The sequence below is a fragment of the Meles meles genome, chromosome 1, assembly GCF_922984935.1.
Source record: "Meles meles chromosome 1, mMelMel3.1 paternal haplotype, whole genome shotgun sequence".
Lineage (NCBI taxonomy): Eukaryota > Metazoa > Chordata > Mammalia > Carnivora > Mustelidae > Meles > Meles meles.
The window spans coordinates 216,624,806-216,650,637 of NC_060066.1; the positions used below are offsets into that span (position 1 = coordinate 216,624,806).

General features: G+C 66.2%; 3 protein-coding genes across 4 annotated transcripts; 2 read left to right on the plus strand and 1 right to left on the minus strand.

Annotated features, from left to right (window-relative positions):
* Positions 1–2,479: 2,479 nt before the first annotated feature.
* On the minus strand, positions 2,480–8,175 carry B3GALT6 (beta-1,3-galactosyltransferase 6). Its single transcript, XM_046028348.1, has one exon. The coding sequence runs from the start codon at positions 8,140–8,142 to the stop codon at positions 7,153–7,155; it is 990 nt and encodes a 329-aa protein (XP_045884304.1). The 5' UTR covers positions 8,143–8,175; the 3' UTR covers positions 2,480–7,152.
* Positions 8,176–8,355: 180 nt separating this feature from the next.
* Positions 8,356–18,490, plus strand: SDF4 (stromal cell derived factor 4). 2 transcript variants are annotated; one of them, XM_046028333.1, is made up of 7 exons: positions 8,356–8,497; positions 11,351–11,704; positions 12,552–12,688; positions 12,938–13,051; positions 16,148–16,306; positions 16,658–16,833; positions 17,934–18,490. In XM_046028333.1, the coding sequence occupies exons 2-7, from the start codon at positions 11,400–11,402 to the stop codon at positions 18,108–18,110; spliced, it is 1,068 nt and encodes a 355-aa protein (XP_045884289.1). In that variant the 5' UTR covers positions 8,356–8,497; positions 11,351–11,399; the 3' UTR covers positions 18,111–18,490. The 2 variants fall into 2 exon arrangements, with proteins under 2 accessions (XP_045884289.1, XP_045884293.1); XM_046028337.1 differs by lacking the exon at positions 8,356–8,497 and adding an exon at positions 9,015–9,150.
* Positions 18,491–19,133: 643 nt separating this feature from the next.
* TNFRSF4 (TNF receptor superfamily member 4) lies at positions 19,134–25,477 on the plus strand. The gene is made up of 8 exons (XM_045977900.1): positions 19,134–21,555; positions 21,819–21,941; positions 22,406–22,507; positions 22,834–22,900; positions 23,327–23,523; positions 23,678–23,782; positions 23,876–24,502; positions 25,452–25,477. The coding sequence occupies exons 1-7, from the start codon at positions 21,399–21,401 to the stop codon at positions 23,944–23,946; spliced, it is 822 nt and encodes a 273-aa protein (XP_045833856.1). The 5' UTR covers positions 19,134–21,398; the 3' UTR covers positions 23,947–24,502; positions 25,452–25,477.
* The last annotated feature ends 355 nt before the right edge of the window (positions 25,478–25,832 follow it).

The window sequence follows — 25,832 nt, forward strand, 5'->3', positions numbered from 1 at the left end:
CGGTGGTGGCCAGGACGGGGGTGCCTCACGCCCAAGGAGGAGCCTGTAGCACACTGTGCTGGGGCAGAGGCCCCCTGGGGGCAGCAGGAAGCCTTACCTCCCCCAAAGTCTCTCTCGCACACAGGAGGGCCGAAGGCCGGGCGGCCTCCAGAGAACGAGCTGGGGAGCCGTGGGGGGTGCGGCCGCCTCCCTGGGGTCTTGCTCCCTGGCTGGGCTTGGCCAGTGCATCCTGTGGGCTCTGAGCGCTCCATGACCTGAGGGTCCTGTCCTGGGGTCAGCCAGCTGCTGGGCCCTAGCCCCAGGCACCCGAGCTGACCCAAGAGCGGAGGCCTTCCGCCTGCAGCCGGGTCCGGGAGGGCTGGGAAGCGCGACCAGGGCGCAAGCACACAGCCCTGCCCCACAGCTGTGCCTGCGGCGCCACCGACAAGTCTGCCTTCGCCTGACAGTGTGCACAGGCGGGCCTGGGGGCGGGGCGGTAGTGCTGGGCACAAAGGGCCTTTGTTCGGGAGGCTCGGGTGCAGCCCCGGCTCCCGGGCAGTGACTCATGGGTTCCTCGGTGTGATAGCGTCGGTTCTGCAACAGCCTGCACGTCCCACACAGCCCGGGCGGCCTCGAGGGTAGGAGGGACCCCCACCCGCACTTGCTGCCCCTCCAGGCTGCTCTGCTGGAACCCGGCTCTGAGAGGGGGCGGCAGCGAGAACAGGAGCGAACAGGAAGGGTGTCGGAGAGCCAAGCAAAACTCCACTTCTGAAGGAAACCTGTCCGGGAGCCGCCACTCAGCCTCCCGGCCCCGCTGTAGGCGGGAACCCCTCCCAGCCACGGCCCCAGCAGCCCGAGGTGGCGGGGGGTCCCTTGCAGCAGGGGGCTCGGGTGCCAGGCCCCAGGAGGCACGAGGAGGCTGCCGGATCCCTCCTCCTGTGGCTGGAGGGCCTGACACGGGTGACTGGCTGTCGCGGGCTGGAGCCGGCTCCAGCCATCGATCCGTCACTCCCTTTGCAGGATCAAGCAGGCGCCCGTGTTAGGGCGCAGGGGCCCCTTGGGGGCTGGGCCTCCGAGCTCCCAGGGTGCTGCTGGAAGGAGGGGGCAGGCCTTGGATGGCCTTCTCCTCCAGTCGCCAGGCGGGGTCAGGCCCTGGGTCGGTGGGAGGTGGGGTCTGGGTGAGGGTCTTTGTGGGGTTCCTGGGCAGTGGCCCTGCCTGTGTTTACTCTGGAGGACGGGGCAGGAGCAGCCTGTGCTCCAGGCTCCCTCTGGCGGACAGAGCAGTACACTGTCCCCGCTGCTCCGCGCCACGGCTTCTCCCTGGCCTTGGGTGTCCATAGCCCAAGGGGTCTAGGGCCGTGTGCCCAGGAAGCGCAGGGACCTGCCAGGGGTACAGGGGCACCTGTGCATGGAGGCCACTCTGGCCCCACCCCCGCGTGGGCGGCTGGCCACAGATGTGTGTGGGAGAGGCCCAGCTGTCCTTCTGAGTGGCCACCAAGGGGCTGCCCCTTGCCTCCCCAACCACACCCACCTGCTCAGGCCTCCCCAGATTTTAGCTCTGGCTGCCCACCCAGCTGCCAGAGTCCCCTTCCTAGGCTGGGGGTGGGTGTGTTCTGGGGTGGCTTTCGTCTCCAAGCCCAGGTGGAGACTGCTCTGTAGAGACCTTGACCCTCATCCCTTCCCGGGCTCCCCCATGCCCCACTCCCAAGGTGGCCTGGGTGAAGGCTTCGAGTCTGTGTGAAGGGGGCGCAGGAGTTACTCTGTCCCCATGGTCAGCTTCCGCAGAAGCCCGTCTCCTGAGAGCAGCTTGGCTGATGCCCCGCAGAGGCTGTGCTCTCTCCGGGCTCCCACCAGTTGGTGCTCAGACTGGGGGCGGGGCACACCTCTGCCCAGTCTTCGGATCGGCCCCTCGAGGCTGGCACCAGAATGCCATTCCAGATCCCTGGGACCTCCCCAGCCCCACAGAGCTGCTGCTCATCTGTCCTGGTCTGGGCCCCTCGGCGTCTGGGGAGGGTCGGAGCTGGGAGTGGCCGCCTGCACTGATGGCCGTCAGCCTCTGTGGCCCCCGGCGACCCCAGGCCTGGGGGGGGGGGCAGGTTGGAGTCTCCTTGTCACTGCCGCCGGAACAAGGCCTGAGGTGTTGTCCCCCCCCACCTCCACTCAGGCCGCCCCACCCCCTGCACAGCCTCCAGTGGGACCCCACAGTAGGGGAGGCTCAGGGTCCTTGGGGAGGAAGGGGGGGCCGCTCCAGAGACACCCACAGAGGGCGTTGCCCAGGGCATGCGGGCCTCAGGACCCACGGGTGGCAGGTTGTCCTGGGGTCTCTGAAGCCCTCAGTGCAGCGGGCAGGGCCACCTGGCTGCGGTCTGGGAGGTTGGGTGACCTGCTGCGGCTCCTTCCAGGGTGCGAGGGTCTGAAAGGGGGAAGGGGGCGGGATGGGGAGACAGGGGTCCGGAAGGACTGGGAATGGGGCAGGGTCAGAGGGGAGGGGGACCAGGTGTGTGTGGGGGAGGGGGCGGAGCTCCGGCGTAGCCCAGGCCGGCAGTGAGCCCACCCTGGCCCTGAAGAAGCGGGGAGCCCCTAGAGGCCAGGTGACAGGGGAAGGGGCTATTTCAGCAACCAAGGCTGTGCGGAGGGTCCTCTGGGTGGGGGCTGGGAGGTGACCCGAGAGCGGAGGGCCATAGGCTCCCAGGAATGAGGAGACCCCCAGGGCCTGGACTGCGACCCCTCAGGAGCCTACTGTTTGTTCTGAGACCAGGTTCTGGTGTTAGGACCGACACAGGCCTTCAGCCGGCTCCCGGGACTCAGGGCAGGAGAGGCAGCAGCCCTAACCGGGAGCACCCTTATTAGGAGGCAGGACGACCCAAGCCTCTCTCCTGACCACAGCACAGGCACCCAGGAGCCAATCAGGGTGACTCAGTCTCCACGGGGCCACCTGCTGCCCCGGTGCCTTGGAATGTGGTGCTTCTCCACGCTTCCTCTGGCTGTGCCGAGCTTGGCCCGCTTGAGGCCCGTCTGTGGCCGGTGGCCACGCGCTCCCTCAGCCGCAGACGACGACAGGCAGTGGTCTCCCAGGGGAACCAGGTCCCCGGGTCAGGTGGGGGCTGAGGGGCGCACCGGCCATCTCTATGGACCTGCAGTTTCTGGCCAGGAGCAGCCAGCCCCTTCCTGCCACCGCAGGACCCTGTCCTCCAGGCCAGGTGCTGGGCAGAGGGAGGCCCCCGCGAGGCAGGGTCTGTGCTGAGCTCCCAGAGGCCCACCCGGCCAGAGTTGCGAGGCCCGTGAAGCGTGCGCGGCTGGGAGGGATGGGGGCCGGCGGGCAACGGGAGCTGTGCGGGTCTAGGGCTCAGCCGTGAGCCTGTAAGCCCTGTTGGCACGAGGTCTCCTCCAGCAGGCGCGTCCCAGGGCGGTCACCACCATAGGCTCCACTCCTTCAGCTCCTACCACGTCCCCGACCCTTCTCCACTCTCGCCAACTCTGCCCCCCAGGCTTTTGGGAGGCCTGGGGGGGGGGCAGGGCAGGGGGTGGGGGTCTTGGCTCAGGTGCAAGGGGGACGGGGCGGATGGTGGGGTAGCGCGCCAGCTCCCACTCGCCACAGGGCTCACGACTGGCCTCTGGGAGCCCTGCTAGCCTCCCCAGCATGACTGTGTGGGCCCTTCCTGGTGCCCGGCCACTCTAGGGCGCCCTGCCTTCTCTGGTCTCTCAGGTCCCACGTTTCTCTCTTGTATTGGAATTAGTGACGCAATCTCTATTTTCACATTAAATTCTAAATTTTGAGATGACTGCAAATTTAATGTGGCTGTGACCGGGGTGCCCACCGGGTAGTACCACAAGCAGGACGAGGACACCCAAGCCAGATGCCAGGCAGCGCCGCCCCCGGAACCCAGCCCCACCTCGACCCCACCTTGACGGGCAGCACTGATGCGTCCTCCGCATCTAGAACCACGGCCATTCGAGAATGTCACGGAGATGGAGGTACCCAGTATGCAACTTTTTGGGATGGACTTTTCTTGCTTGGCATAATCCTCGGGAGATTCCTCCTGTTACAGCCAGGATTTCTGAAGTTTCTCCCATTTTCTGGCCCTGGGACCGTGGCCGAGGCGCTCAGGCTCTGTGCCCGTCCCTTCCTCTTTTCTCAGGAGCTCGAAAGGGCTGTTGCCAGGGCTCTCCACATTGGCCTTAGGGGAGGGCGGGGCAGGACGAGGATTCCCCTGGGGGTGGCGCTGGATGTCTCATCTGGTCCCGATGCCCTGCAAGGGTGGGCTCTGACGGCCACTTGGACATACCAGTCTGGCTGGGAGGTTAGTGGTCCTGTATCCTAAATGCCCAAAAAAGCCAGTCCAGTGGTCTGACTCCCCATCTCCCAAGAGCCAGAGAGCCAGAGCTCACCCCCTGGTCTATAGGGCACACACGTCCAGATGGTGGGGAGCCCTCGGTGGGAGGTGCAGTGTAGGGAGGGTACCCCGACCTGGAGAACACCCGCCAGAGGGGAGGAGGGCAGGCTCCTGGGGCCCCGATAAGGCGATGCCTGAGGGTCCCTCTAGGGAGGGGCTCCTGGTCTTCAGCCCCAGCGTGTGGTCTGAATGCTGCCGTCGCAGTGACGCGCGATCAGCCCAGTATCTGGTTGGTTCTGTCTTGAAATTTAATGATTGAGGTCGAACAATGCGAAGTTTCCATTTCTGTCGCACCGGGCTGCACGCTGGCACTTTCACGTGATTCACCTGAGTGCTAACGCTCAGGGACCCCCTCCTCCAAAGAGACATGCCTAGATTTTTAGATTTTGTTACTAGGAGGTCTGGGACATCGGTGTCCTGCTTTCCCTCGGGTCTACTCCGGAGAAACCCGGAAGCCACAGCAGGACTGTGGATGCTGGGCAGGGGTGCGGAGGTCCAGCCTTCGGCTTGGAGCCCGGCTCTGCCACGGGCATGTGGCCCAGCAAGCTGTCTGGTCTGTCCAAGCACAGTCTCCTCGTTTGAGAAACGGAGACACACACATGCCAACTCGTCCCACAGCCCCGAGGTCAGACAAGACCTCCAGGTGAAAATGGCCGGCAGGGTCCCGTTCTGCTCACCCCAGGGTCCTCCAACCTGGACCCTCTCATGAACCCGTCCTGGAAACGTGTGCACAGGGGGCAGTCGAGCCTGCTTCGAGGCAGCTAATCAGAAAGCCCACATGCACCTGACAAACACAGGGCCGGGTTCTACCTTCTAAAGACGGAAAACTGCAGCCACGAGACCTTCCCTTCTGGCCCGAGATGCCAAATTCTGGATATTCTACTTTTAAACAGAATTAACCCAAACCTGCAATGACTGACTGCATCCCCAAAAATGTAAACTGAAACTTGAACCACCCACGTGATAGTATGTGGAGCCGGGGTCCGCTGAGGTCCAGAGGGTGAGCCTTCTGGTGGGATCAGTGTCCCTGTAAAAAGGGACACCGGGGAGCCTGCTCCGGCTCTCTCGCCATGAGGACGCAGCGAGAAGGTGGCCACCTGTGCCGCGGAACGCAGGTCCTCACCAGCACTCGGCCCCGCGGGCGCTCTGGCCGGCCAGCCCCCAGAACCGGGAGGAAGACGTGTCTGCTGCTCAGGCTCGCTCGTCCGCAGGGTTCTCTCCGCGGCCTGAGGGCACCGAGGCACCTGCTCTTAAAACCCACGGCCTGAGAACACAAAGGAAAGGCGATGAAAGGGCATCGGAGATTTGCTCCCCGCGTCCGCACTGCGCCGAAGCGGACTCCAGACTCCAGCTGCACCAGCAGGTGACGCAGCGCAGGCGCCGGAGTAGGAATGGGCAGCATCACACACCACGGCGCTCACAGAAGGGCCCACGGCTGTCCTGGAGCCTCTTTATTTGACTCTCGTGATGACTGCGGCACTCACTTTTCACATCTAATGGGAAAAAAGAAACCCTGATCTTCTGAAGATCAGCCTGGAGGCCGCACGTGCTTTCTGTCTGCAAAAGGACGTGCCGGAGGGCAGAGCCTGTTTTCTTAGACAGAATGCGGGAAACCTCACGACGCTTCCCAGGGCTCAGATTCTGGGAACTTGGGCCCAGTCTAAAACAACAGCCGCGTGGGTGAGAAACGCCTGCCCCTGCAGGGCCGCGAGGAAGCCTTTAAAGGAAAATCTTTTCAGAAGGAAACAATGGGACTGACTTTTTGTGTAAACTGGGAAGAGAAACGGAGTTTTAGGATTCTTCCACACTTAAACACACAGGCAGGAACGAGTCTACGACTCCAGCTATAAAAACAGACTAATCCACAAAGCCCAAGTTATGATAGAAAAATCTTCCCTTAAATAAAAAGTACAAGACCCACACGCTCGTACTTGAACTCTTATCTACACAAATTTACAATATTTATACGTCACAGACTAACGCTGAATGACATTTACCGCGAATTCACTCGAAAGCAACGAAGACCAAGATACCATTGAAGCAGAAACACCCGACACACAGTTAAGTCAGTGCCACGTGCCCGAAGACATCAACACGTAACAGAAGAGGTAACCTAACCCCACAATCTGCAGCGATTTTGATCAAAGCCATCGGGCGCAACACACAGCTCAGCGGGAACATGCAAGGGCCGGAGGGTCAGTTCCCGGCAGCCAAAGCTCTCCGAGCGGGGATTTCCCAGGGGGACGGTCAACACATGGTGTGGGATGTCACATGATCCCCAGAACAAGTCGATTCTTTCTTTGGGGCCGGGGTGCGCGAGCGCCTGTGGGCTCCAGCCTCCGGCTGCTCTCCTCGCCCTTGGTAGAGGACAGCCAGGGTGGGAGCTGCGGGGCTGTGCAAGCCACTCAAAGCCAGGCATCCTCCCAGTCTAGGCCCAGGCAGGCTGAGATCCAGGGACAGGACCTTTCTGCCCGGACCTTATGTGTCGCCCTGGCAAGACCCAGAACAAGAGTGAGGCTCCATGGTGGCCCCTGGGGTGCTCAGGCCTGGGTGCCCGCCGGAGCTGGGACCTAGGAGCTGTCTGCTGCTGCTCGCCAAATACACCTGGCCTCTGGGAGGGCTGGGCTTATTCTGGGTGACTAGCGAGAACCGGTCAGCTGTGCCCATGTAAGGCCAGTGGGAGGGCCCCCAGGCCCCCAGCGCCTCTCGCTGCGGCGGCCACCTCCTGAGGCGTGTCCCGGCCTCCCTCCAGCGCGTGTGACCCGGCGGCGGCGGCGGCTCAGGGGATGCCCTCCTTCCTCTGGCAGCACTGCGACGGGGGCGCCGACCAGTCGTAGACGTAGGACAGGCGCAGCTGCACCTCCTGCTTGCACAGGCGGCCCTCCCGCGCCAGCGTCTGCTGCTTCTCCAGCATGTCCTCCAGGCTCTGCTTGTGCGTCACCAGGTACTGGTTGCTGCAGCCGCGGGACTTGTACTCGGTGTCGAAGCGCGGGTCGTGCTCGCGCTGGACGTCCACCGGCGCCAGCCAGGCGCCCAGCGACACGTCCTCGCTGTGCCACGCGCGCAGGTACTCCCGGCTGAGGCGCAGGTAGTGCACCAGGTCGGCCGAGAGCACGTAGCCGCCGCCCAGCGCGTAGGGCAGGTAGTAGTCGCACAGCTGCCAGGCGGCCTCGCGCCAGCGGCCCCCAGGCTTGACGCGGCCGCGGCCCGAGAAGAAGCCCCAGTAGAGGCGGCGGCGGCGCGCGGGGTCGCGGGCCCGCAGCTCGGCCAGCAGAGCGTCCAGCCGCGCGAACGAGTCGTCGTCCGCCTTGAGCACGAACTCGAAGGCCACGTGCTCGTCCAGCCAGGCCAGCATGGCCAGCACCTTGGCCGTGAGGTTCTCGTACGCGTCGCGCAGCGCGGGCAGCAGCAGCAGGTCGCCGTGCCGCGCCTGCTCGCGCTCCAGGGCGCGCCGCTCCTCGGCGCCCAGGCCGCCCGTGCCCACCGCGAAGCGCGCCCACACGTCGCCCGGGCCGCCGCGCCGCGCCGCCGCCAGCCACGTGCCGCGGACCACGCTGCGCCGCTCGGCCGCCCGCGGCGCGCTGGCCACCAGCACGGCCAGGAAGGCGGCGGCGCGCGCGGGCTCGGCGGGCGGGGGGCTGCGCCCCGGAGGCGGGCGGGGGCCGTCGGCGGCGCAGCGGGCCAGGTAGAGCAGCCCCGCGCCGCAGAGCGCCAGGCCGCCTAGGCCCAGCGCCGTCCGGTGCCGCCACGCGCGCCGCAGCAGCTTCATGGCGCGCGCGCGCGAGGGAAGCGCCCCCGAGGCCCCCGGAGCCGGCGCGCAGGCCGCGTCCGACGACGGCGGAGGCGGAGGGCCGTGCGCTGCCCGTCACGGGTCCGCTCGTCACGTGGGCGCGCGTGCCCTTCTCATTGGCTGTCGGGGGGGGGTGTGGCGGCCGTGCGGCTATTTCCGCCCAGAGGAAAGATGGCGGCGCCAGCGTCGTCGCGGTGACGTCGCGCCCGCGCGCGCCGTTCCGGGTCCGCCTTTTCCCGGAAGAAAGATGGCCGCGGCCTAGGCGCGTCCCGTCGGAGGCGTCACGGGCGCTCGGGCCCCGCTCGGCCGATCCTGGGCGAGGGAAGGGAGGCCGGTGAGTGAGGGCCCCGGGTCGGGGGCGCCGGGAGGCCTGCAGATGCTCCCTCGGGCCGCTGGACCCCGGGCTCCTGTCTCCTCTGCCCTCACCGACGGCGGCCGCCGGGAAACTGAGGCTGAGGGAGGCCGGCCGCGGGGCAGTCGTGTGGGTGCCGGTCCTCACCAGCGAGCGGCCGTCGCTCGCCTGGTCCGCCAGAGGTGATCATCGGTCGGACTTGGGGAAGATTGGACGCCGCGCGTGGGCAGCGCCGGGCTCTCGGTTCGGCCCGTGGCCCTTGTTACCCGCGCTCTCCGCGCGACTCCGAAGAGCGGCGACAGCGCCTTCGGGCGACGCGTTTGCCTTTCGGTCGGCCAGGGGTAGGGTCGCCGGCACGGACCCCACGGGATGGCCGAGAAATGCCGCTGCACCACGCCGGCCCCTGGCGGTGCTGCCCCCTCCGCTGACGTCGCTGCTGGAGGACGGGCCTCCCGGGTCAGCCAGCCAGGCCCGGCCTCCGACGTCGCGGTCCGGGGGGCGAGGGGGAAGGGCAGGCGGAGGGCGCGGAGCTGAGCCGCTGAGGGGCCGCGCTCAGAGCCTGGACGTCCTGGTATCTGCGCGGGTATTTTGGGGCTACTTTTGTGCAGAACGTCCTGTCCGCGTCCCGAAGAGAAGTAAGGGATTGACTTTGTCTTTCCGGGAGCAAAGTACAGTGCGTTTGGACATGGTGCGTGCTTTCGCGGCCTCGACCAGCGAGAGCGACGTTAGTGTCCGGGGAGGTCATCTCGCCGGCGCAGCCCTTGCCCAGCCAGGGGAGTGGGGCGCAGGGGTGGAGCTACGCTCCCGCAGGAAAGGAGGCCTTGGGGGCCGCAGGCCTGTACAGGTCTTGGCCTGCAGCATGTCCTCCTGCTGCACGTCCTCCTGCGCCCACCCTAGGGGCCGTCCCACCCGCATCTCCTTGGCACCTGTGCCCAGCATCTCCGACCGTTCAGTAGCCGCTGAGAGCTGCGTGCTGAGTCTGCGGGACCCTCGCCGGCCACCACTTACTGGTTTCTTCCTGGCCCGTTAGACCAGTGGTTTCGGGCTTGGACACATCCCCTGAGTTGTTCCCGCGGGCCCTGAGTTTTCTGTGTGCGTGCCGCGGGGCGCGGACGCTTCCGGAGCACACGTATTGCGCTGTGGCAGGAACCCCGTACAGGCTCACCGGCTTGTGTGGACAGTGTGACCGCTGCTGGGACGGTGGGGTGGGGCAGCGTGTGGCGTTCCAGGCCGTGTGATTCAGGGCAGTCCAAGCCCAGAGGACGTCCTGGGGCAGCCAGCAGGCTCCACACACCTGGAAAGAGGGATGTGCGCTGCCCTGGGAGGAGGATTGCTTCGTCTGAGGATTGAGATGAGTTCGGAGAGCAAAGTCTTGTTGAAAGATCTAGGTAGGGGTCAGGTTTGGAGGCCATAAAGGTGTCACCTGGCAGGGGAGTATATGGTGTGCAGGAGCAGGTTCAAGAGGAAGCACCAGGCCAGCAGGGGTGGCAGCCAGCCCGCCGGAGCCCCTGGTCCAGCACCGTGTGCCTCTGGCCAGGCGGCAGTCGCAGGGCTGCCGGCCAGCACTGACCTCTGCTCTGCCCGATGCATGGCCCTGTGCTTCCTTCCATGCCCCAGCTTGGCAGCAAGTGGCACTCTGGCCTGTGGCGAGCGTGCCCAGGGCCACCACCTTTGGACCCTGGGAGCTGGTGGGCTTCCCTCTGCTGCTCCTCTCTGTGAGGACGGCCGGAGGGGGGGAGGGGGGGGGAGGGTCTCAGCTGCACTGCGAGGACCACCGGTGTCTGCCGGGCAGACTGTGAGAGGAACAGGTCATGGCAAGGGTGAGAAGGAGCTAGAGTTCCTTTGGGGAAGTGTGGAGCGTGAAGGTCCACGAGAAGCCAAGCAGGGACCTGGGCGCGCAGCTGGGCACTGTTCTGGCGCCAGAAGGGAATTCCAGGCCATTCCAGAAGGGCATGTGGGGGAAACTGGAAGATGTGAGGGAAAACAGGCCTGGGTGGAAGGAGCCGGATGTGGGAGAAGGCAGGGACGGCCGAGTGCTGGGCACAAGTGCGTGTGGCCTTGGGACCGGTACCGTGGTAGAGCGGGCAGGACCGTGGCATAGCTTCCTTGTTGCTGGGCCCAAGCTACAAGGATGACAGACTTCCTGGTATTCCCGTGTGAACGCGTGCGAGGGGGTGTGTGTGCATCTTTGTGGGCATGTGGGTACGCACACGTAGGTGTGTGTGCACGTCTACCCATGCGCACACGAGTGTGTGTGTGTATGTGCACCTGCAGAGGTCATTGAGAAGGGAAGGTAGGAAAGGACTGGTGCCCTGCTGGGTGGGTTTGGGCATTTGCTGGCCCCAGGCCCAGTCGTCACAAAGCCTTGGGGTGAGAGAGGGGACTTCCTCTTTCAGGGTGGAAACAGGCAGGGAGGCTGGTGACTTAGCCAAGGTCCCAGAGCTCATAAATGCCGAGTTGGGTTTGGAGAGTGAGTTCCCATGACTCTGGAGCCCGTCCCAATGCCAGGGGGGATGGAGAGAGACTGTTCTGGGAATGCCCACCGTGGGCATTAGAAGGGGGTAGGGTTAGTGGTGCTGGGCAGCTCCTGAGGTGGGCATCTTCGGAAAAGGAAACGGTGTGTCCAGTATGTATCTTGTAAACCAAGAACTTCCATCTCACGTTGTGAAGGAGAGGGCTCTCTGCAGAAGTGTGGGCTGGCGCGCCGTTGGACGGCGGCTGTGTCTTCTTTACAGACCTGCGGTTGCATGCTGGAGCCTTCTGCCGTGCCTGGGGTGGTGGGGAGGTGTGAGCCGAGGCCTCACTTCCTCACCTGCCCCGCCCCTCTCTCCCCAGCTCCTGGCCGCACTTGCAGACCGCCCTGCAGTCCGGACCCAGGGCGGCCATGGCGTGGAGGCAGGTCCCCCTCGGCGGCCTGGCTCCTCACTGCCTCTGGCTCTTGGGGGTCACCCTTCTGATGGATGTGTCTGCCCGGCCTGCCAACCACTCGTCTGCTCGGGAGAGAGCCGGCAGCAAGGACGAGCATGAGCTCCTGCCCCCGGACCACCTGAATGGGGTGAAGCTGGAGATGGATGGGCGCCTCAACAAGGACTTCCATCAGGAGGTCTTCCTGGGGAAGGACATGGACGGGTTTGAGGAGGACGCGGAGCCACGGAGGAGCAGGAGAAAGCTGATGGTCCTCTTCTCCAAGTAGGCGCCCAGGCCTGGGGGCCCGCTAGAGTCTAGCCGGCGTGTGCTGGGACCGAAGCTCACGCAGGCCGGGTGCTGGGGCTGGGCAGGGTCCACGGGTCTCAGGGGGCCCATGCCGTGGGAGGCTGTCTGCCCAGCACAGGCCTGGTGGGGGCCAGGCTCCCAGGGTATCGGGGGCATGGTAGCCCAGTCACGTGCCAGGACCCAGGATCCATGGTGCTCGGCTCCAGGAAGGAGACTCAGAGGAGCTCCTGAGCTCCTGGAGGACGGCGCGTCGAAGCCAGACTTGGGGCACTGGTGTGCCTGCCAGTGGACCTCCGGGTGGGCGGGGCTGGATGACGGGCGTGCATCCGAACGTGTGTGTGGGTAGGCGTGTTAAGTCAGGCACATGCGTGTTAGTTTGCACGCGTGTGTGAGCCGCCGCATCCGTGGGCACGGCTGATTCCCGTGTGCACACGCTCCCATCTCCATTTGCTTCTCCACCGACCGTCTGTGCCCATGTGCGAAACGGGACTGTGCTCTGGCGTCAGGTCTGGTCCTGTTCCAGTGTCTGGGCGTGTGGATTTGGGTTGACGGCGCTACCTGTTGTGAGCAAGGGCGAGGGCCGAGTCTGTGCTCCCCCTCGGCCCCCAGACTGTGGGGAAGTGGTGCCGGGCTGCCCTGCCCAGCACGCGGTCAGCCTGCCCAGCCAGCCCCGCTGTCCCCTGACCGCTCCGGCATCGCTGTCGGGCAGAGCGTGTCCCTGTTCATGACGGTGGAGCCCCGCTGGCCACCCTTTGGTCCGTCCGTCTGTCTGTCCTGTCCCGGGTTCTAGAGGCCTCGTCTGACATCGCGCCTTTGCCTGCAGGGTGGATGTGAACGCGGACCGCAGGATCAGTGCCAAGGAGATGCAGCGCTGGATCGTGGCGAAGACGGCGGAGCACTTCCAGGAGGCCGTGGAGGAGAGCAGGGTGCACTTCCACGCTGTGGACCCCGATGGCGACGGTAATGCCCACCTCACCCTCACCGGGGGGCGGGAGGCTGCCAGCGGGAGGGGGCGGTGTGCGCAGAGGGTGGAGGAAGTGAGGGCCTGGGCGGGGGGGCCTGGGTTGGGGGGCCTGGGCCGCGGCGGCTCCTGCCTGTCTGCACTCGCCTGCAGGGCTGGCTTGTTGGCAGGGGTCTGAACACAGTGACCTCGCTCTTCCTAAAACCATGCGTCGTGGAACAGCCTAGCCCCTCGGCCTTCCCTTCCAGGCCACGTGTCGTGGGACGAGTACAAAGTGAAGTTTCTGGTGAGCAAAGGCCACAGCGAGCAAGAAGTTGCGGAGAAGATGAGGAACGGGGAGGAGCTGAAAGTCGACGAGGAGAGTGAGCGCCGGGCCGTGGCCTGCCACGGGGTGGGGGAGCCTGTGGTCTCGGCTTCCCTGTGGGCTGGAGCCCCAGGGGAGGCTGGTCTGTGGGCGAGGACAGGGTCCTGGGGGCTGCGGTGAGGCCGGTGGGGGGCATCTGCGGGAGGGGCCTGGAGGTGGGCGGGCAGAGCTCCGCCCTCCCCGCAGCGGGAGGTGTGAGGCCTCCCGCAGGGACACGGCAGGGACGCAGGACCGGCAGGTGTGTGGGTGCGAGTGCGTTCCGGTGGCGGCTACCTTCTGGATGCCGCCTGGGCCCCGACCCAGCTGCGTGGCAGGTTTGGTGAGCCGCCTGTCGCGTCCTGTCCTTCCTCTGTGCGGGGCCACCATCCCCACCTTGTCCCGTCGGGTCTTCTCTGGGCGCTCGTGGGCACGCGGAGTTTCTCTGTGGCATCTTTGCCCCTGGGATGCGGTAGGGAGGACGTCCTGCGTCTGCGAGGCCAGCGTCCTGGTGCTGGGAGGAGGGGTCCTCCTGCGCTTCATTCAGGACGCAGCTGCTGTGGCCCCGGGGCCCCCGGGGCTCCCTGCTGCCGGGCCTTCAGGCGGACGGTGGGCACTCCCGGCTGTCGGCGCTGCTGTTTCCGGGCCCGGACCCGTCTGTCCCCGGTTGGTTGTAGTCATACTTCCTGTTTGTGTTTTCTTGCTTGTCCTTAACCCTGATTCCCTGCCTGCCTTTCTGGCACGCAGGGAAGTGACGGCCGTTCTAACCTCCTGGCCCGCGTCTTCAGGTGATTCCGATTTTCTGCGCAGGCGATCGTGACGTCTGTGAACACGGACTGTCTGTTTCTTCCTTCCCAAGTGTCCGCCTCTGATTCCCTTTTCTTATCTTGCGTTGGCTGGGACTCCAGCGCTGGGGAGCAGTGGGGAGGGGGCATCTTTTTCTCGTTCGTTAAGCTGATACGAGCTGTAGGGTTTTGTAGGACGTTGACCTCCATTCCTGGTTTGCTCAGTTTGGATCAGGAATGCCTGTCGGATCTCCTGTCATGCTTTTTCTGCGCCCGCGGACAGGATCGTGTGATTTTTCTGCTGCCTGCTGGGATGCTCGTGTTCACTGACCTGCAGATGTTGAACCACCTGTGCCCCTGGGATGAGTCCCACCTGGTCACGGTCTGGGATCCTTCTTACGTGTTTTTGGATCTCATTCGCGGATCTTCTGTGGGGCACGTTTGCATGAGACGCCCTCGTCTGCAGGACCCTCTCCTTGCAGCGTCTTATGGTGTGTGGTGGCAGCCTCCTTCCACCTGTCCCTGGGGCCGCCGCTCACAGGCACCTCGTCCCTGCCGTCCACCTTTGTTGCTCGTGCTCGGTTTGTTTGTGGCGCACGTGTGACCAGCAGCACCAGACCCCTGTCCTGAGCAGCACGGATGCCCTCGGGCACCGGCTGGCCTTCCCCAGTTCTCTGGGACACCATCCAGGACTTCATTTCTGTCCTTTCGAAAGCCTGTGCCTTGAATGTGATCATTTTTTTTCCTGAAACGGTTGTTTGCCTTTCTCGTACCTCTCTCCGTTTTGCATTTCCACGGTCTGTCCTGTCGTCCCAGCTGCCCCCTGAAGGTGGTATTTGGAAGCATCCGGGGGCTCTGGGGGGCCTCTATCGTCCTGCCAGTGTAGGGCATCCGGCAGCAGCCTCCGGGGCGGCCGCTGGACGTGGGCCGCCGGTGCTCTGGCCCTGGCTGACGTGGGCCGCCGGTGCTCTGGCCCTGGCTGCTCTCGGGAGCTAGTCTGTCTTCAGTACCTTTCCTTCGGGCGTGCCTGGGGTCAGGACCGTCCTTTGGGGCATGAACTGTCAGCCTGCCTGTTGACTCCTTCGTCGCACTCGTGTTCAAGGCTCCTCATTCCTTCTTCTGTTTGGATGGGGCGAGCAGGTCTGGATCGGAAGTGAAGAGCAGTGTAGAGGGTCTGGGAGGCCCGGGGAGCGCAGGCGGGCACTGAGAGGCTGTGCGCCTCCCTCGGGCTCATGGGGCTGCTGTCCCCAGGCACCGCAGACGGGCTCGCAGGGCTCGGTGGCAGCCTCCCTCCAGCTGCTGGAGCCGCCCGCGTCCCTTCTTGTGTGTCCTTCTCTCCGTGGACATCCGCTGCTGGTCTCAGCACCCACTTAAGTCTCCAGTGAGCTCACGTTGAGGTCCTTGAGCCGCTGGAGCCACGTGGACCTTCCTCTGTCAGGCGCCACGGACAGACACAGAGTCTGGGCCTGTCCGCATGCGTGGCGGGCAGGAGCGCTGCTTGCTGCCACCGTCCGCTACGTGGGTTTGCCGTGAAAAGTAGGTCACGACGGGACCTCCTGCGCATCAGAAGGCACTGAGACTCGGGGCGGGTGCTGTGTGGGAGGCAGCCGTGTCCCTGTTGCGATGTGCCAAGGCCTGGGCGCCCTGTCCCCGGAGGCTACAGTGAGGGCGTGGATAGATCTCCGCGCCTTGGCTCCTCCTGCTCGGCCGGCCTCGGCCACTCCGCACCGTTGAAGCCCTGGACCGTCACGGAGCCTGTGAGGCCGTGGGGGCAAGCTCTGGGCCGCACTCCCCATGCCAGGCCTTCCCACGGAGGGAGAATGGGGGCCGCGCCGGAGTCTGTGGGGAACGCTTGAGTCACATCCGGAAGCCAGGTTTTCCTCCAGGCCCTGCCCTCTGTGTACGGCGCGCGTGCAGGAGGCGGAAAGGAACGAGGTGTGCTTCGTTCCGGTAGGGGCAGGGCGAGTCCACCTCCCCGGCGCTTTCCTCCCCCCCGGGAGCAAACGGCCGCAGTGAGCCGAGGCAGGGGCTGCACGGGGCGGGGGGCTGGCTGTCTGCGCCTGTGTGTGTCTGGGTGGAGGAGGAGTCCGTGTCTTAGGGGGTCTGGGTTTGTACACGGAGGGGTCGGCACCTGTTCTTGGGAGGGTCTGGGTCTGGCGGCCTCTGCACCGTCTGCCTCCCAGAGGAGGCCTGAGGGCTGAGCTCTCCGTGGAGCGGCAAAGGCCCTTGGCCTGACTCACCAGTGTCCTCTGCCAGCCTTCCCAGGTGGCACGTCTCAGCGCTTCTCAGGTGCGTGCAGGTGTCCTGGGTCCTCACGGGGATGCCTCTCTCAGCACAGGAAGTGCTGGAGAACCTCAAGGACCGCTGGTATCAGGCGGACAGCCCCCCCTCAGACCTGCTTCTGACCGAGGACGAGTTCCTGTCATTCCTGCACCCTGAGCACAGCCGTGGCATGCTCAAGTTCATGGTCAAGGAGATTGTCCGGGACCTGGGTGAGGCCTGGCCTGTGACCCTGCCTCGGGGTGGGGGGGTTCCCTGCTGGTGGCTGGGCTGGAGGGCGGAGCCCACTGTGCTCCTGCAGCGGTGCTCCTGGCAGGGCTCGGCCTGGGGGTCTCGGAGGCTGTGGGGCCACACAGTGGTGTGGGGCGGTCAGGCCTTGTCCTGGGCCATCTGGCCTCGGCCAGGCTCTCGAGCAGGTCAGGTGAGACGCACCTAAAACAGCTTTAGGCTAAAATTTAACTGAAAATCTGGCAGGAAACCTCTTCCGGTTGACTTTCTTCTGGGTGGGCCCAGGTGGTCCCACATCCCCGTGAGGCCTGAGTGTTCACTCCCCTGTGCCGCAGACCAGGACGGCGACAAGCAGCTCTCACTGCCTGAGTTCATCTCTCTGCCCGTCGGCACAGTGGAGAACCAGCAGGGCCAGGACATCGATGACAGTTGGGTCAGAGACCGAAGAAAAGAGTTTGAGGAACTGATCGACGCCAACCATGATGGGATCGTGACCGCGGCTGAGCTGGAGGTCAGTGCGGGTGCCCGGGGGCACCGCCCTCCCCCCACCCTGAGTTTGGGCCCAGATCCCCAGGGTTCCAGGTGTGCCTCAGGCAAGGGGCTGCGGTGGAAGGGACGGCAAGGGGCTGCGGTGGAAGGGACGGCAGTGTTGGCCTGGCTGCTCGTTGTATCACTTTGTGGCACCTGGAGGTGGGCATCCCACGCGCAGGGGAGGGGGAGTCACCGGGCGGCGTGGTCACCTGTGGTGCTCGGGCCGGTGGGGTGCTGGCCTGCCCCCAGCCAGGGTGCCTGGGATGCCTCGGCCTCTTCTGGCTCCAAGCCGCCGCTCCCCAGTGGGCAGCTGGTGAGGTGCTGGGGCGCCGGCGGTGAGGCCGCGCTGGAATCCACCATCTTCCCCTGAAGTGTTTCTGCCGGTGCCGTGTGGGTGCTGTGTGGGCTTGTTTTTCCCCGTCGCTGCATGACTCATTGTCTTTGCACCAGAATTCTCTGATCCCCGTTGATAGCTGGCGCATTCATCTGCTTCGAGCAATGGTCGGCGGCTCGTTGAGTCCGTGTCGGTGCCTGCATCCGGGCATCGCGTGACCCACGGGCAGGCTCCCACAGCACTAAGGCTGTTTGCCCTCTGGCCGGTCCCTTCCGGGAAGGAGGCGTCAGGAGTGCCCTGAGGAGGACGGGAGGCGGCAAGTCTCAGGCGCCCCATGGGCAAAGGCTCTCTGGCCCTGAGCCACTTCAAGCCTGGTGTCTGCCTTCCAGGACGTTCCAGAACATGCCCACATCCCCTTCTTGCTGCTTCTGTACTCTTGGCCCGTGGGGTGTTTTAAATAAGGCGCTGCTTTCTGAGGCTGGTGACAGGGTCAGAGCCACGCAGATACTTCCCTGAGGCCAGAGGCACTGACCTCGCTGACAGGGCATCCGTGGGGGGCAGGGGCGTCTGCCTGGCGGTGGGGGGGGCGGGTATCTCCCGGCCTTGTCACCAAGTGTGGACTTCTGGCGCCGTGGTGGAGCAGAGACTCCAGGTCGATGGCCCTAGTGCCGCCGGTGAGCGGGCGCGCTGGGGCGGGCCGTGGTGGTCAGGGGTTCATGCTGACCCCGTGCCCGGAACCACCATAGGACTACATGGACCCCATGAACGAGTACAACGCCCTTAACGAGGCCAAGCAGATGATCGTCATCGCCGACGAGAACCAGAACCAGCACCTGGAGCCCGAGGAGGTCCTCAAATACAGCGAGTTCTTCACGGGCAGCAAGCTGATGGACTACGCCCGCAACGTGCACGAGGAGTTCTGAGCCCGCTGCCCCCCCCCCCCCCCCCCCCCGCTGGGCCCGGCCACCGCCGCCGCCGCAGGTCCAGCCTTGCCCCAGGTGCGCCTGAGCGGCCGGCGCGGGCCGGTGCAGCCGTGGGCTGGTGCCCCCCGCACGGGCGTCTCACTGCTGGGCACCGGGCGCGTCGGGGCCCTGCGGGGAGCAGCGTGGATCCTGCCCGTCCCTCACTGGCATTGCTCTGGGGGCCCGAGCCGGCCGCCGGGGGTTCCTGCGTGACGTCCCGTCTCCGAAAACACAGACACTCGTGATGAGAATCACTAATGTACGTTAAGATAGAGTTGCCTCTTCGTCCTAGCTTCGTTTCCTTGTTGAAAAAAAAGCTCATAAAATGATTTTGGAACGTTTGTGGCCAGGTGGCTTCCACTGGGTGCTTTTGAGGTGGGTGATTGGTGAGAACAGAGGGTTTGGTCAGGCCCCTGCCCGGTCCCTGGCTGGGGCCGCACGGGAGGCCGTGCTGGGGGGGCGGTGGACGCAGAGGGTCTACAGTGGGAGCTGAGCTGAGAGCCGGCGAGGTGCTGGCTGGAGAGGGAGCATCTGCGGACCAGCCCTTAGGGCAGGGGCTGGGGGAGAGTCCCCTCTGCGCTCTGGCCGGGCTGGCTGTGGGGGACAGAGCGGAGGCGGCCAGGGGACCTGGAGTCTCCCCGAGCCTGTAGTCAGGGGCGGGGAGGGCCTGAGAGCCTGGGGACAGGATGGGGCTGTTGGTGGAGGTCGCGCCAGACCTGTATTTGTCCCAGGCCCTTCCCCAGGTCAGCCGTGCCCTGTGCTTGTCCAGCATGTGGGGACAGAGGACGTTGAGCTGTGAGGGGTTTAATGGACCGAGGGTCCCTGACCTCACGTGCCTCTGAGCTGCCGCCTCCGACCCCTGCCCCTGCCCCCTCCGTGCCGGGCATCCCCTCAGGAGCCCTGCGCTGTGGGCTGTGGCGCCTGGGTGGGTCCGCCCAGGCCTTGGAGGGCCCTGCTGAGGTGGGGGCTCCAGCCCGAGAGCGGGCAGAGCAGCCGCCTGGAGCTGCCCTCAGGACCCGCCCTTGCCACAGGGATCCGCTTCCCAGCAGCATGGGGTGGGGCGACACCTGTGCAGTCCCCGCAGCCGAGAACGACTTCAGAAGGGCTGGGGGTGTGTGGTGGGAGGGGTCCCCGCCGGGGCCAGGCCCACGTGGGTGGGTTGGCAGGGGTGTGGGCGACGTGGTTGGCTCGTGGTCTGTGCTTGGCGGGTCGGCGTGAACAGGGCCCTGGTTCGTGGGCCAGGTGGGCAGGGCCCCGGGCAGCAGGGAGCCGTACTGCCAGAGGGCAGGCAGCGCCCACGTGGCCCCCAGAGAAGGAGAGGGGCACCTGCCCACCGGACGCCCAAGTGAGCTCGGCCTCAGAAGCTACAGTGCGTCCATTAAAAGAAACACTTTGTCCCCATCTATGGAAGACGGGGTGCGCACACGCACACACACCAGGCTGCCGGACGCCCCGATCCCCTCCCCCGGTGGCCCTGGTGGAGCCTGCCTCTCCCTCCGCCCCCGCTGCTGTGGGCCGTGGCCTCCTCCGTGGCAGCCTTGCCCTGCTTGGCTGGGGAGGAATTTCCCACAGGTGGGCTGTGGAGCTCAGCTTCCTTACCTGTCGTCGGGGAGTCACGGAGGGGAATTTCCAACTTCTCCCCTGCTCTCCTCCCCGAGAGGGGCCCTCTGCCCGAAACTGTGAATTAACTGGTGTATGGTTAATTTTCTCTCAAGGTCACAGTTTGAAGGCTACAAAAAAACCGACCCAGGGCAGCCTCCCCTGCCTCCAGGGCACCCGGTGATGTCCGAGCTGTGCGCGAGTGTTCTTTCCGCTCTCCATACCACAGCCCTGCACACGGCCCTCCCTGCCCGCCCTGGGACCACCTGGGGCTGTGCCCGAGGGTGCCATGTGCTCCAGGGGACCATCCGGTGCGTCATCGTGGTGTCCGCCGTCGCATTGGTGCTGTGGGGACACACTAAGCCCAGCGTGGGTATGGGATGGGCCAGGTTGGCCTGGCCACCAGGGAGGACCCGGAGCCAGAGTGGGTGCAGAGGGCACCCCCCACGGGAGCAGCCGCACCCACGCCGCGTGCACACATGCACACAGGTTCACACGTGCTCCTGGCGCACTTTGTACCCAGGGCGCAGAGCAGGGGCTGTCCTGGCAGAGCACCGGGGACGACGGTCTCCCTGTCCCGGGGCCGGACTTCTGAGAGCAAGCGTGGGCAGGGCTGCACTCGTCCGTTGTCCTCACGCACTCTCCTGCTGCGCTGTCCTGGGGTCGCTCCCAGAAGGAAGCCGGCCCTTTGGGATCAGGACTCCCCCCCCACCCCACCGCCACCCCATCTAAACTTGACCAGCAGCCTAGAGCCCCACCTCCAAACAGCCACACGGGAGGTCAGGGGACACCTGTGAGCAGCACAGCCCTGCCTCGCACTCGTGTGCTTGCCACGCCCGCCTCCACACCCGCGGCGTCCACACACGCCCGCGCTCGCCCCCCTGAGCTCTCGACCACTGCCTCCGTCTGAGCTGGGTTTGGACGCCTGGGCCAGGACTGTGCTCTGGAGTTTGGGGCTGCTCTCCCCTTGAGCCGGTGCCCCGTGGAGGGTCCAGATGGTGTGAGGCCTGTCTCCTGACACAGGGTGCTGCCTCGGTTTACCCATGTGCTCTGTGCACCCCTTTGCTGAGGGGGTGAGCATTGGCATGAGTGTAGCCTTCCGTTGGGGGAGGGGGTTGTAGGAGCAGACACCTGCTCCTGAGGGGTCCGACCTGCCCTCCACAGGGAGAGCCGGCGCCCAGAGGGACTGAGCTTGTGGAGGGGTCCGCCGGCCAGAGCAGGAGGCTACCCGTGTGCCCAGCCGAAGGGGCGCCATGTCCCCGGTGAGGTGGGGCGAGGGGGCGTCCGGCGTGGACGGTGGATGCGGACTAGGTGTGCTGGCCCTGCTGGGGGTCCAGCGGCTGCGGGTCCTCACTTTGGCCCCAGGTCTGCGAGCCGGGTCGGCGCCCCGCTGCCTGCTGGCTGAGCCTTGGGGTTCGTGGGCGTGTTTGAGGCGAGGAGGGCCCAGGGTAGGAGAGAAGCCCGCGGCCTGGAGGGTTGCTGCCCAGACGAGCTGCATTCTTGCCACCAGCCCAGGTCAGGGGTCCCCAGCCCTTCCTGGGCCTCCTTCCTCCTGGTCCCCTCTTCCTCTCTCCCTCCCCCACCCCTCCCCCGCAGCCCTTATAGCCACATCCTGCAAGGAAAAACCCCAGACTCCTGCACCGCCCGGCGATGAATCCTCGTCTCCTCCTCCTGCAGGCGCGGCGGCCCCACGGGCCCCCCTCAGCCCTCCTGCTCTTCGGGCTCGTGCTGGGCGCTGCGGCCCGGCTCACCTGCGTGGGGGACGCCTACCCCAAAGACGGCAGGTGCTGTCAGGACTGCCCGCCAGGTGAGTGGCCTGGCCACAGAGCTGGGGAGGGGTGCCTGTGGGGCCCTGGGACAGGAGGGTGGGGTCCTAGGGAAGGGACACGTGCGGGGACAGGGGTTGGGGAGAGGGGAACAAGCAGATGGGGTCCCGGGACACGGGGGTCACGGGCTAGTGGACTCGGGCTGACAGAGTGGGTGATCGGCGGCCAGGCCCAGGGCCATGGGCCGCCAGGACTGAGGCGGGGATGCCGAGCCGCGCTGAGTCTGGCCTGCCCCCCGCTGCAGGCTATGGGATGGCGAGACGCTGCAGCGGAGGCCAGGACACCGAGTGCCACCCTTGTCTGTCTGGCTTCTACAACGAGGCTACGAACTATGAGCCCTGCAAACCCTGTACCCTGTGCAATCAGAGTGAGCATCACCCTGACCGGATCCCAGACCCCCCGAGCAAGTCCCTTGCGCCCCACCCAGGCGCTCCCAGGAGGTCCCCATAGCCGCAGAGACAAACCCCAAACCACAGTGGGGCCTGCTGCACCATGGGGGGGGGCCCCCTAGGAGCCCCTCCCTCCTCCCGGGGAGGGGGCGCTGAGGCACGAGGAATCAGGCAGGGGCACGTGCCTGCCCGCTGGCCTTTGCAAGCAACAAGAGCAGGATCCAAGCGCCACGGAGGGCCTGCTGTGGGCCTGACGGAGGGTGGGGAGGGAGGCTGGAGCGCCCCGGGCCTCCCAAGGGCCACATGGCCGGAAGGAATGAGGCCTCCAGGGACTGGAGAGAGCCCGGAGCCGGGGGCTGCTGGTCCGGGAGCCTCCGTCCTCCAGCCTGCGCGGCAGCCCCGGCAGCTCTGCCGACCGTGCCCGCTCCCCTGACCCCCCCAGGGAGCGGGAGCGAACCCAAGCAGAGGTGCACGCCCACGCAGGACACGGTCTGCGGCTGTAAGCCGGGCACCGAGCCCCAGGACGGCTTCAAGCGCGGCGTCGGTGAGCCCGGGGGTGGCGGCGGGCGGCGTGTGCGCGGGAGGGCCGGTCCGCGCGCCTGCGGGGTCCTTGGGAGCCGGCTGTCACTTCCCGCTGTACCTCCCACCCCCTCCCCGGCTCAGACCGGGTTCCTTTCCCCCAACAAACAGGCCAGGCCAAGAAAGGGGGGGGGGCCCGGGTCAGGGCCAGTGGGCGGAATGTGGGCCGGGAGGCGGTTCTGGAGGCTGCAGTGGGCGAGCGCCCGGCCCTACAGGACTAGCCCCCAGCAGCAGCCGCGTCCCGGTCCCTGAGGCGGCGGTGAGGAGACCGTCCTGCTGTCTCGGTTGCAGACTGTGCCCCGTGCCCACCGGGACACTTCTCCCCAGGGGATGACCAGGCCTGCAAGCCCTGGACCAAGTGAGTGGCCTGGGGGGCTCCTGGCCCCTGTCCCCTCATGACCCCTGTCCCCACCATGCTGCCCGCCGCCTCAGCCCTGGTTCAACCTGGCTGCTGGGCTGGGGTGAGGAGTGTGAGACCATGAGAGCCTCATCCACAGCTGCGGCCTCCACGGCGGGGGTGGGAGAGAGCCGTGTGGGCAGCAGAGCGAGGGCAAGTGCGGAGTGAGGGTGTGGGGCGGGGGCCCCTGGGCGTTGTGGGGCTTGGGCAGGGTCCTCGGCCTGTCCCCCGGCTAGGAGTGGGATGCGGCCTGACGGGACCCGGGGGGCATCGGATGCCCATTGCTCCCCACACGTCCCTGGTCCTGCCTCAGTTCTGGGTCCTTCGGGAGGAGTTGGCTGGGGGGTCCGAGGCTCCGGCCTGAACAGAACCCCCTGCCTTTGTCAGCTGCACCCTGAAGGGAAAGCGTACGGTGCGGCCAGCCAGTCAGAGCTCAGATGCCGTCTGCGAGGACAGGAGCCACCCGGCCACGCTGCCGTGGGAGACCCGGGGCCCCCCAGCCCTGCCCCCCACCACCCAGCCCACCACAGCCCGGGCCAGGGCCTCCCAAGAGCCCTTCACGCCCCCTACAGAGCCCCCCCGGGGTAAGGGGGGGCCTGGCCTCCCCCCAGCAGGGCAAGGAGAAGGAGGGTGGGGAGAGAGGGCGGGGGAGGGGATGCCCTCTGCCCTCCCGGAGGCCGTCGGGGGCTGGGCCCTTGCTCCAGGGACCCCCCCCCAGCAGGCCCCGCCTCCCCGCAGGCCCCCAGCTGGCTGCTGTCCTGGGCCTGGGCCTGGGCCTCCTGGCTCCCGTGGCCGCTGCGCTGGCGCTTCTGCTGCATCACAGAGCCTGGCGGCTGCCCCCCAGTGAGTCCCCGTGGGAGCCCGCCCCGAAGGCCTCCCCCACAGGCGGGCCGTGGCCCTCCCCCACCTCCTGCCTCTGCTCCTTCTCCTCCCCAGGTGGAAATAGCTTCCGGACCCCCATCCAGGAGGAGCACTCGGACGCCAACTCCGCCCTGGCCAAGATCTGAGCCACGGCTGGAGCAGCGCACACTCCCACGCTCGGCCGGGGGCCCCGAGGGCCTGCTGGACATGGAGGGGCTTTGGGGTGCCCCCATGCGCAGGCCACCGTGTCCCATACCCCCACACCCCGCACCGTTTTAGGTGCTCCTGGCCTGCGCCCAGGGCTCTGCCTACGTATGCTGTGCATACTCCCCGCCCGGGGTGGTCCCCCAATAAAGGACATTGGCGAACGTGGGTCTCCGACTGGCTACCAGCGGGCCGAGTGCCACATAGCCACGGTGGGAGTGCAGGGGCCAGGCCCACGCTGGCGGGAGAGGCCTCTCCAGCCCCGGCAGGGGTGTGGGACCCCCTCAGAGACCCTGGCACCCCTGTCCTCACCCCTTCTCTGAGCACGTCCCGGCTCCAGACGGGGGGGCGTGCCGGCCACATCAATGTCCTGGGGGGACCGAATGACCCCGCAGCTTGTCGGCGGCATCCAGGAGCCGCTTCTTCGAGCCCCGCACCTGGGTGAACAGGCCCTAGGCACCCCCAGCGAGCCCACAGCTCCAGCACTAATGGGAGCAGGTAGGAGACCGGAGGCCCTGGCCCCAAAGGGGATGTTGAGGACGACCTTCAGGTCTGTGTGTCCTTGCAGAGCAGAGAGCTCAAGAGCCGTTCTTTCTTGAGACCTCTCGGTCCCGGGCCTGCCGGAACTGCGTGTGTCGTGGGTAGTGCGTGGGGAAGCTTGGGTGTCGCCGCTTTGGGAAAGCGGAGATTTCCAATCAAGCTGAGTGGCAGTTGGCCCTGGGCGCGAATGCGGAAAACCCCGACCCGTCGGCAGTAGAGTCCCAGGGACAATGACTTGTCCACGACCATGGTGCCCCTCTTGCCGGGTTGCCAGGCCCGATGGTGAGCGTCCTTCGCAGCTGCTGGGTGACCCGAAGCCAAAGGCACTGCGGCCAGCACGAGACTCCGGCCCTGATGTCGGCCGAGCCCTGGCCACCAGCCCTCCTTGTTTCCTGGGCCACCTTTCTCCCCGGGGTCGCCCAGAGGCCCGTCCAATGTCTTCAAACCTCTGAGCCCTCTGCCCTGGGCCTGAACGCTGCAGGGGGAGCACAGAGAGCCGTCCCATGTTCGGTCGCACTGAGTTCCCCGTGTTCTGGGTGGGACTCAGCAGTGGACAAAACAGCGTGAGCCGCGCCCTCAACGCAGGCAGCAAACCCGCACCCTTGATCTGGGGACGGTGGTCACCAGGCTAGTGTGGAGGCCGTGGAGCAGTGCTAGGGGACCCGGCGGAGGGGGCAGGGCCGGGGCAGGGGAGGGTCAGATCCTGGACCCGAGGCCTCCTCCCCACACCTCCCAGCTCTTCCCTCAGCCAGGACACCCTCCCCTCCCCTGGCTGCTCCACACCTGCTGTGGGGCAGAGAGATGGCCGGACTCGTCTTCTCTTTGCTTCAACACCAGCCCTGAGCACACTCTCCAGCCCCTCACCCCCGCCAGTCTGCTGAAAACCCTCATGCTGTCTCCGCCCCAGGCCCTGCGTGACCCCAGGCCTGGGCCCTCCGCATCCGCGCCCCGGCCCCACCCGGCCCTGCTGTCGGATCCCCGTCTCCACGCACCATCCCCCTCTGGCTACTGCCCGGCCTCCTCCGTGAAGGGCCGTCTGCTAACAGGAACAGGGTGACTCTGGCGGGAAGAACTGATAATGCAGAAATGTGGTGAGCGGCCCAGGGCCCTGGGAAACACAGCAGATAAAGATCGCTGCTCCCCTGGCTGCCCAGCTCTCGAGGCTCTCGTCCTGCAGCCTGTGGCTGGGTGGGGGAGGCTTCCGGAGGGGCTGGGACAAGACTCAGACGCAGGCACCGACACCAGGCTGACGTCACTCCTGCCTTTTGAGGGGCCTTGCTCAGAAGCC

Excerpts from the sequence above, each read along its gene's own strand:
- B3GALT6 (XM_046028348.1), bottom strand. The coding sequence starts at position 8,142 with ATGAAGCTGCTGCGGCGCGCGTGGCGGCACCGGACGGCGCTGGGCCTA.
- SDF4 (XM_046028333.1), top strand. The coding sequence starts at position 11,400 with ATGGCGTGGAGGCAGGTCCCCCTCGGCGGCCTGGCTCCTCACTGCCTC. Across the intron at positions 13,052-16,147 it reads GCTGAAAGTCGACGAGGAGA|CACAGGAAGTGCTGGAGAAC; the intron begins GTGAGCGCCGGG and ends TGCCTCTCTCAG. Across the intron at positions 16,834-17,933 it reads TGACCGCGGCTGAGCTGGAG|GACTACATGGACCCCATGAA; the intron begins GTCAGTGCGGGT and ends GAACCACCATAG.
- TNFRSF4 (XM_045977900.1), top strand. The coding sequence starts at position 21,399 with ATGAATCCTCGTCTCCTCCTCCTGCAGGCGCGGCGGCCCCACGGGCCC. Across the intron at positions 21,942-22,405 it reads CTGTACCCTGTGCAATCAGA|GGAGCGGGAGCGAACCCAAG; the intron begins GTGAGCATCACC and ends TGACCCCCCCAG. Across the intron at positions 22,901-23,326 it reads GCCTGCAAGCCCTGGACCAA|CTGCACCCTGAAGGGAAAGC; the intron begins GTGAGTGGCCTG and ends TGCCTTTGTCAG.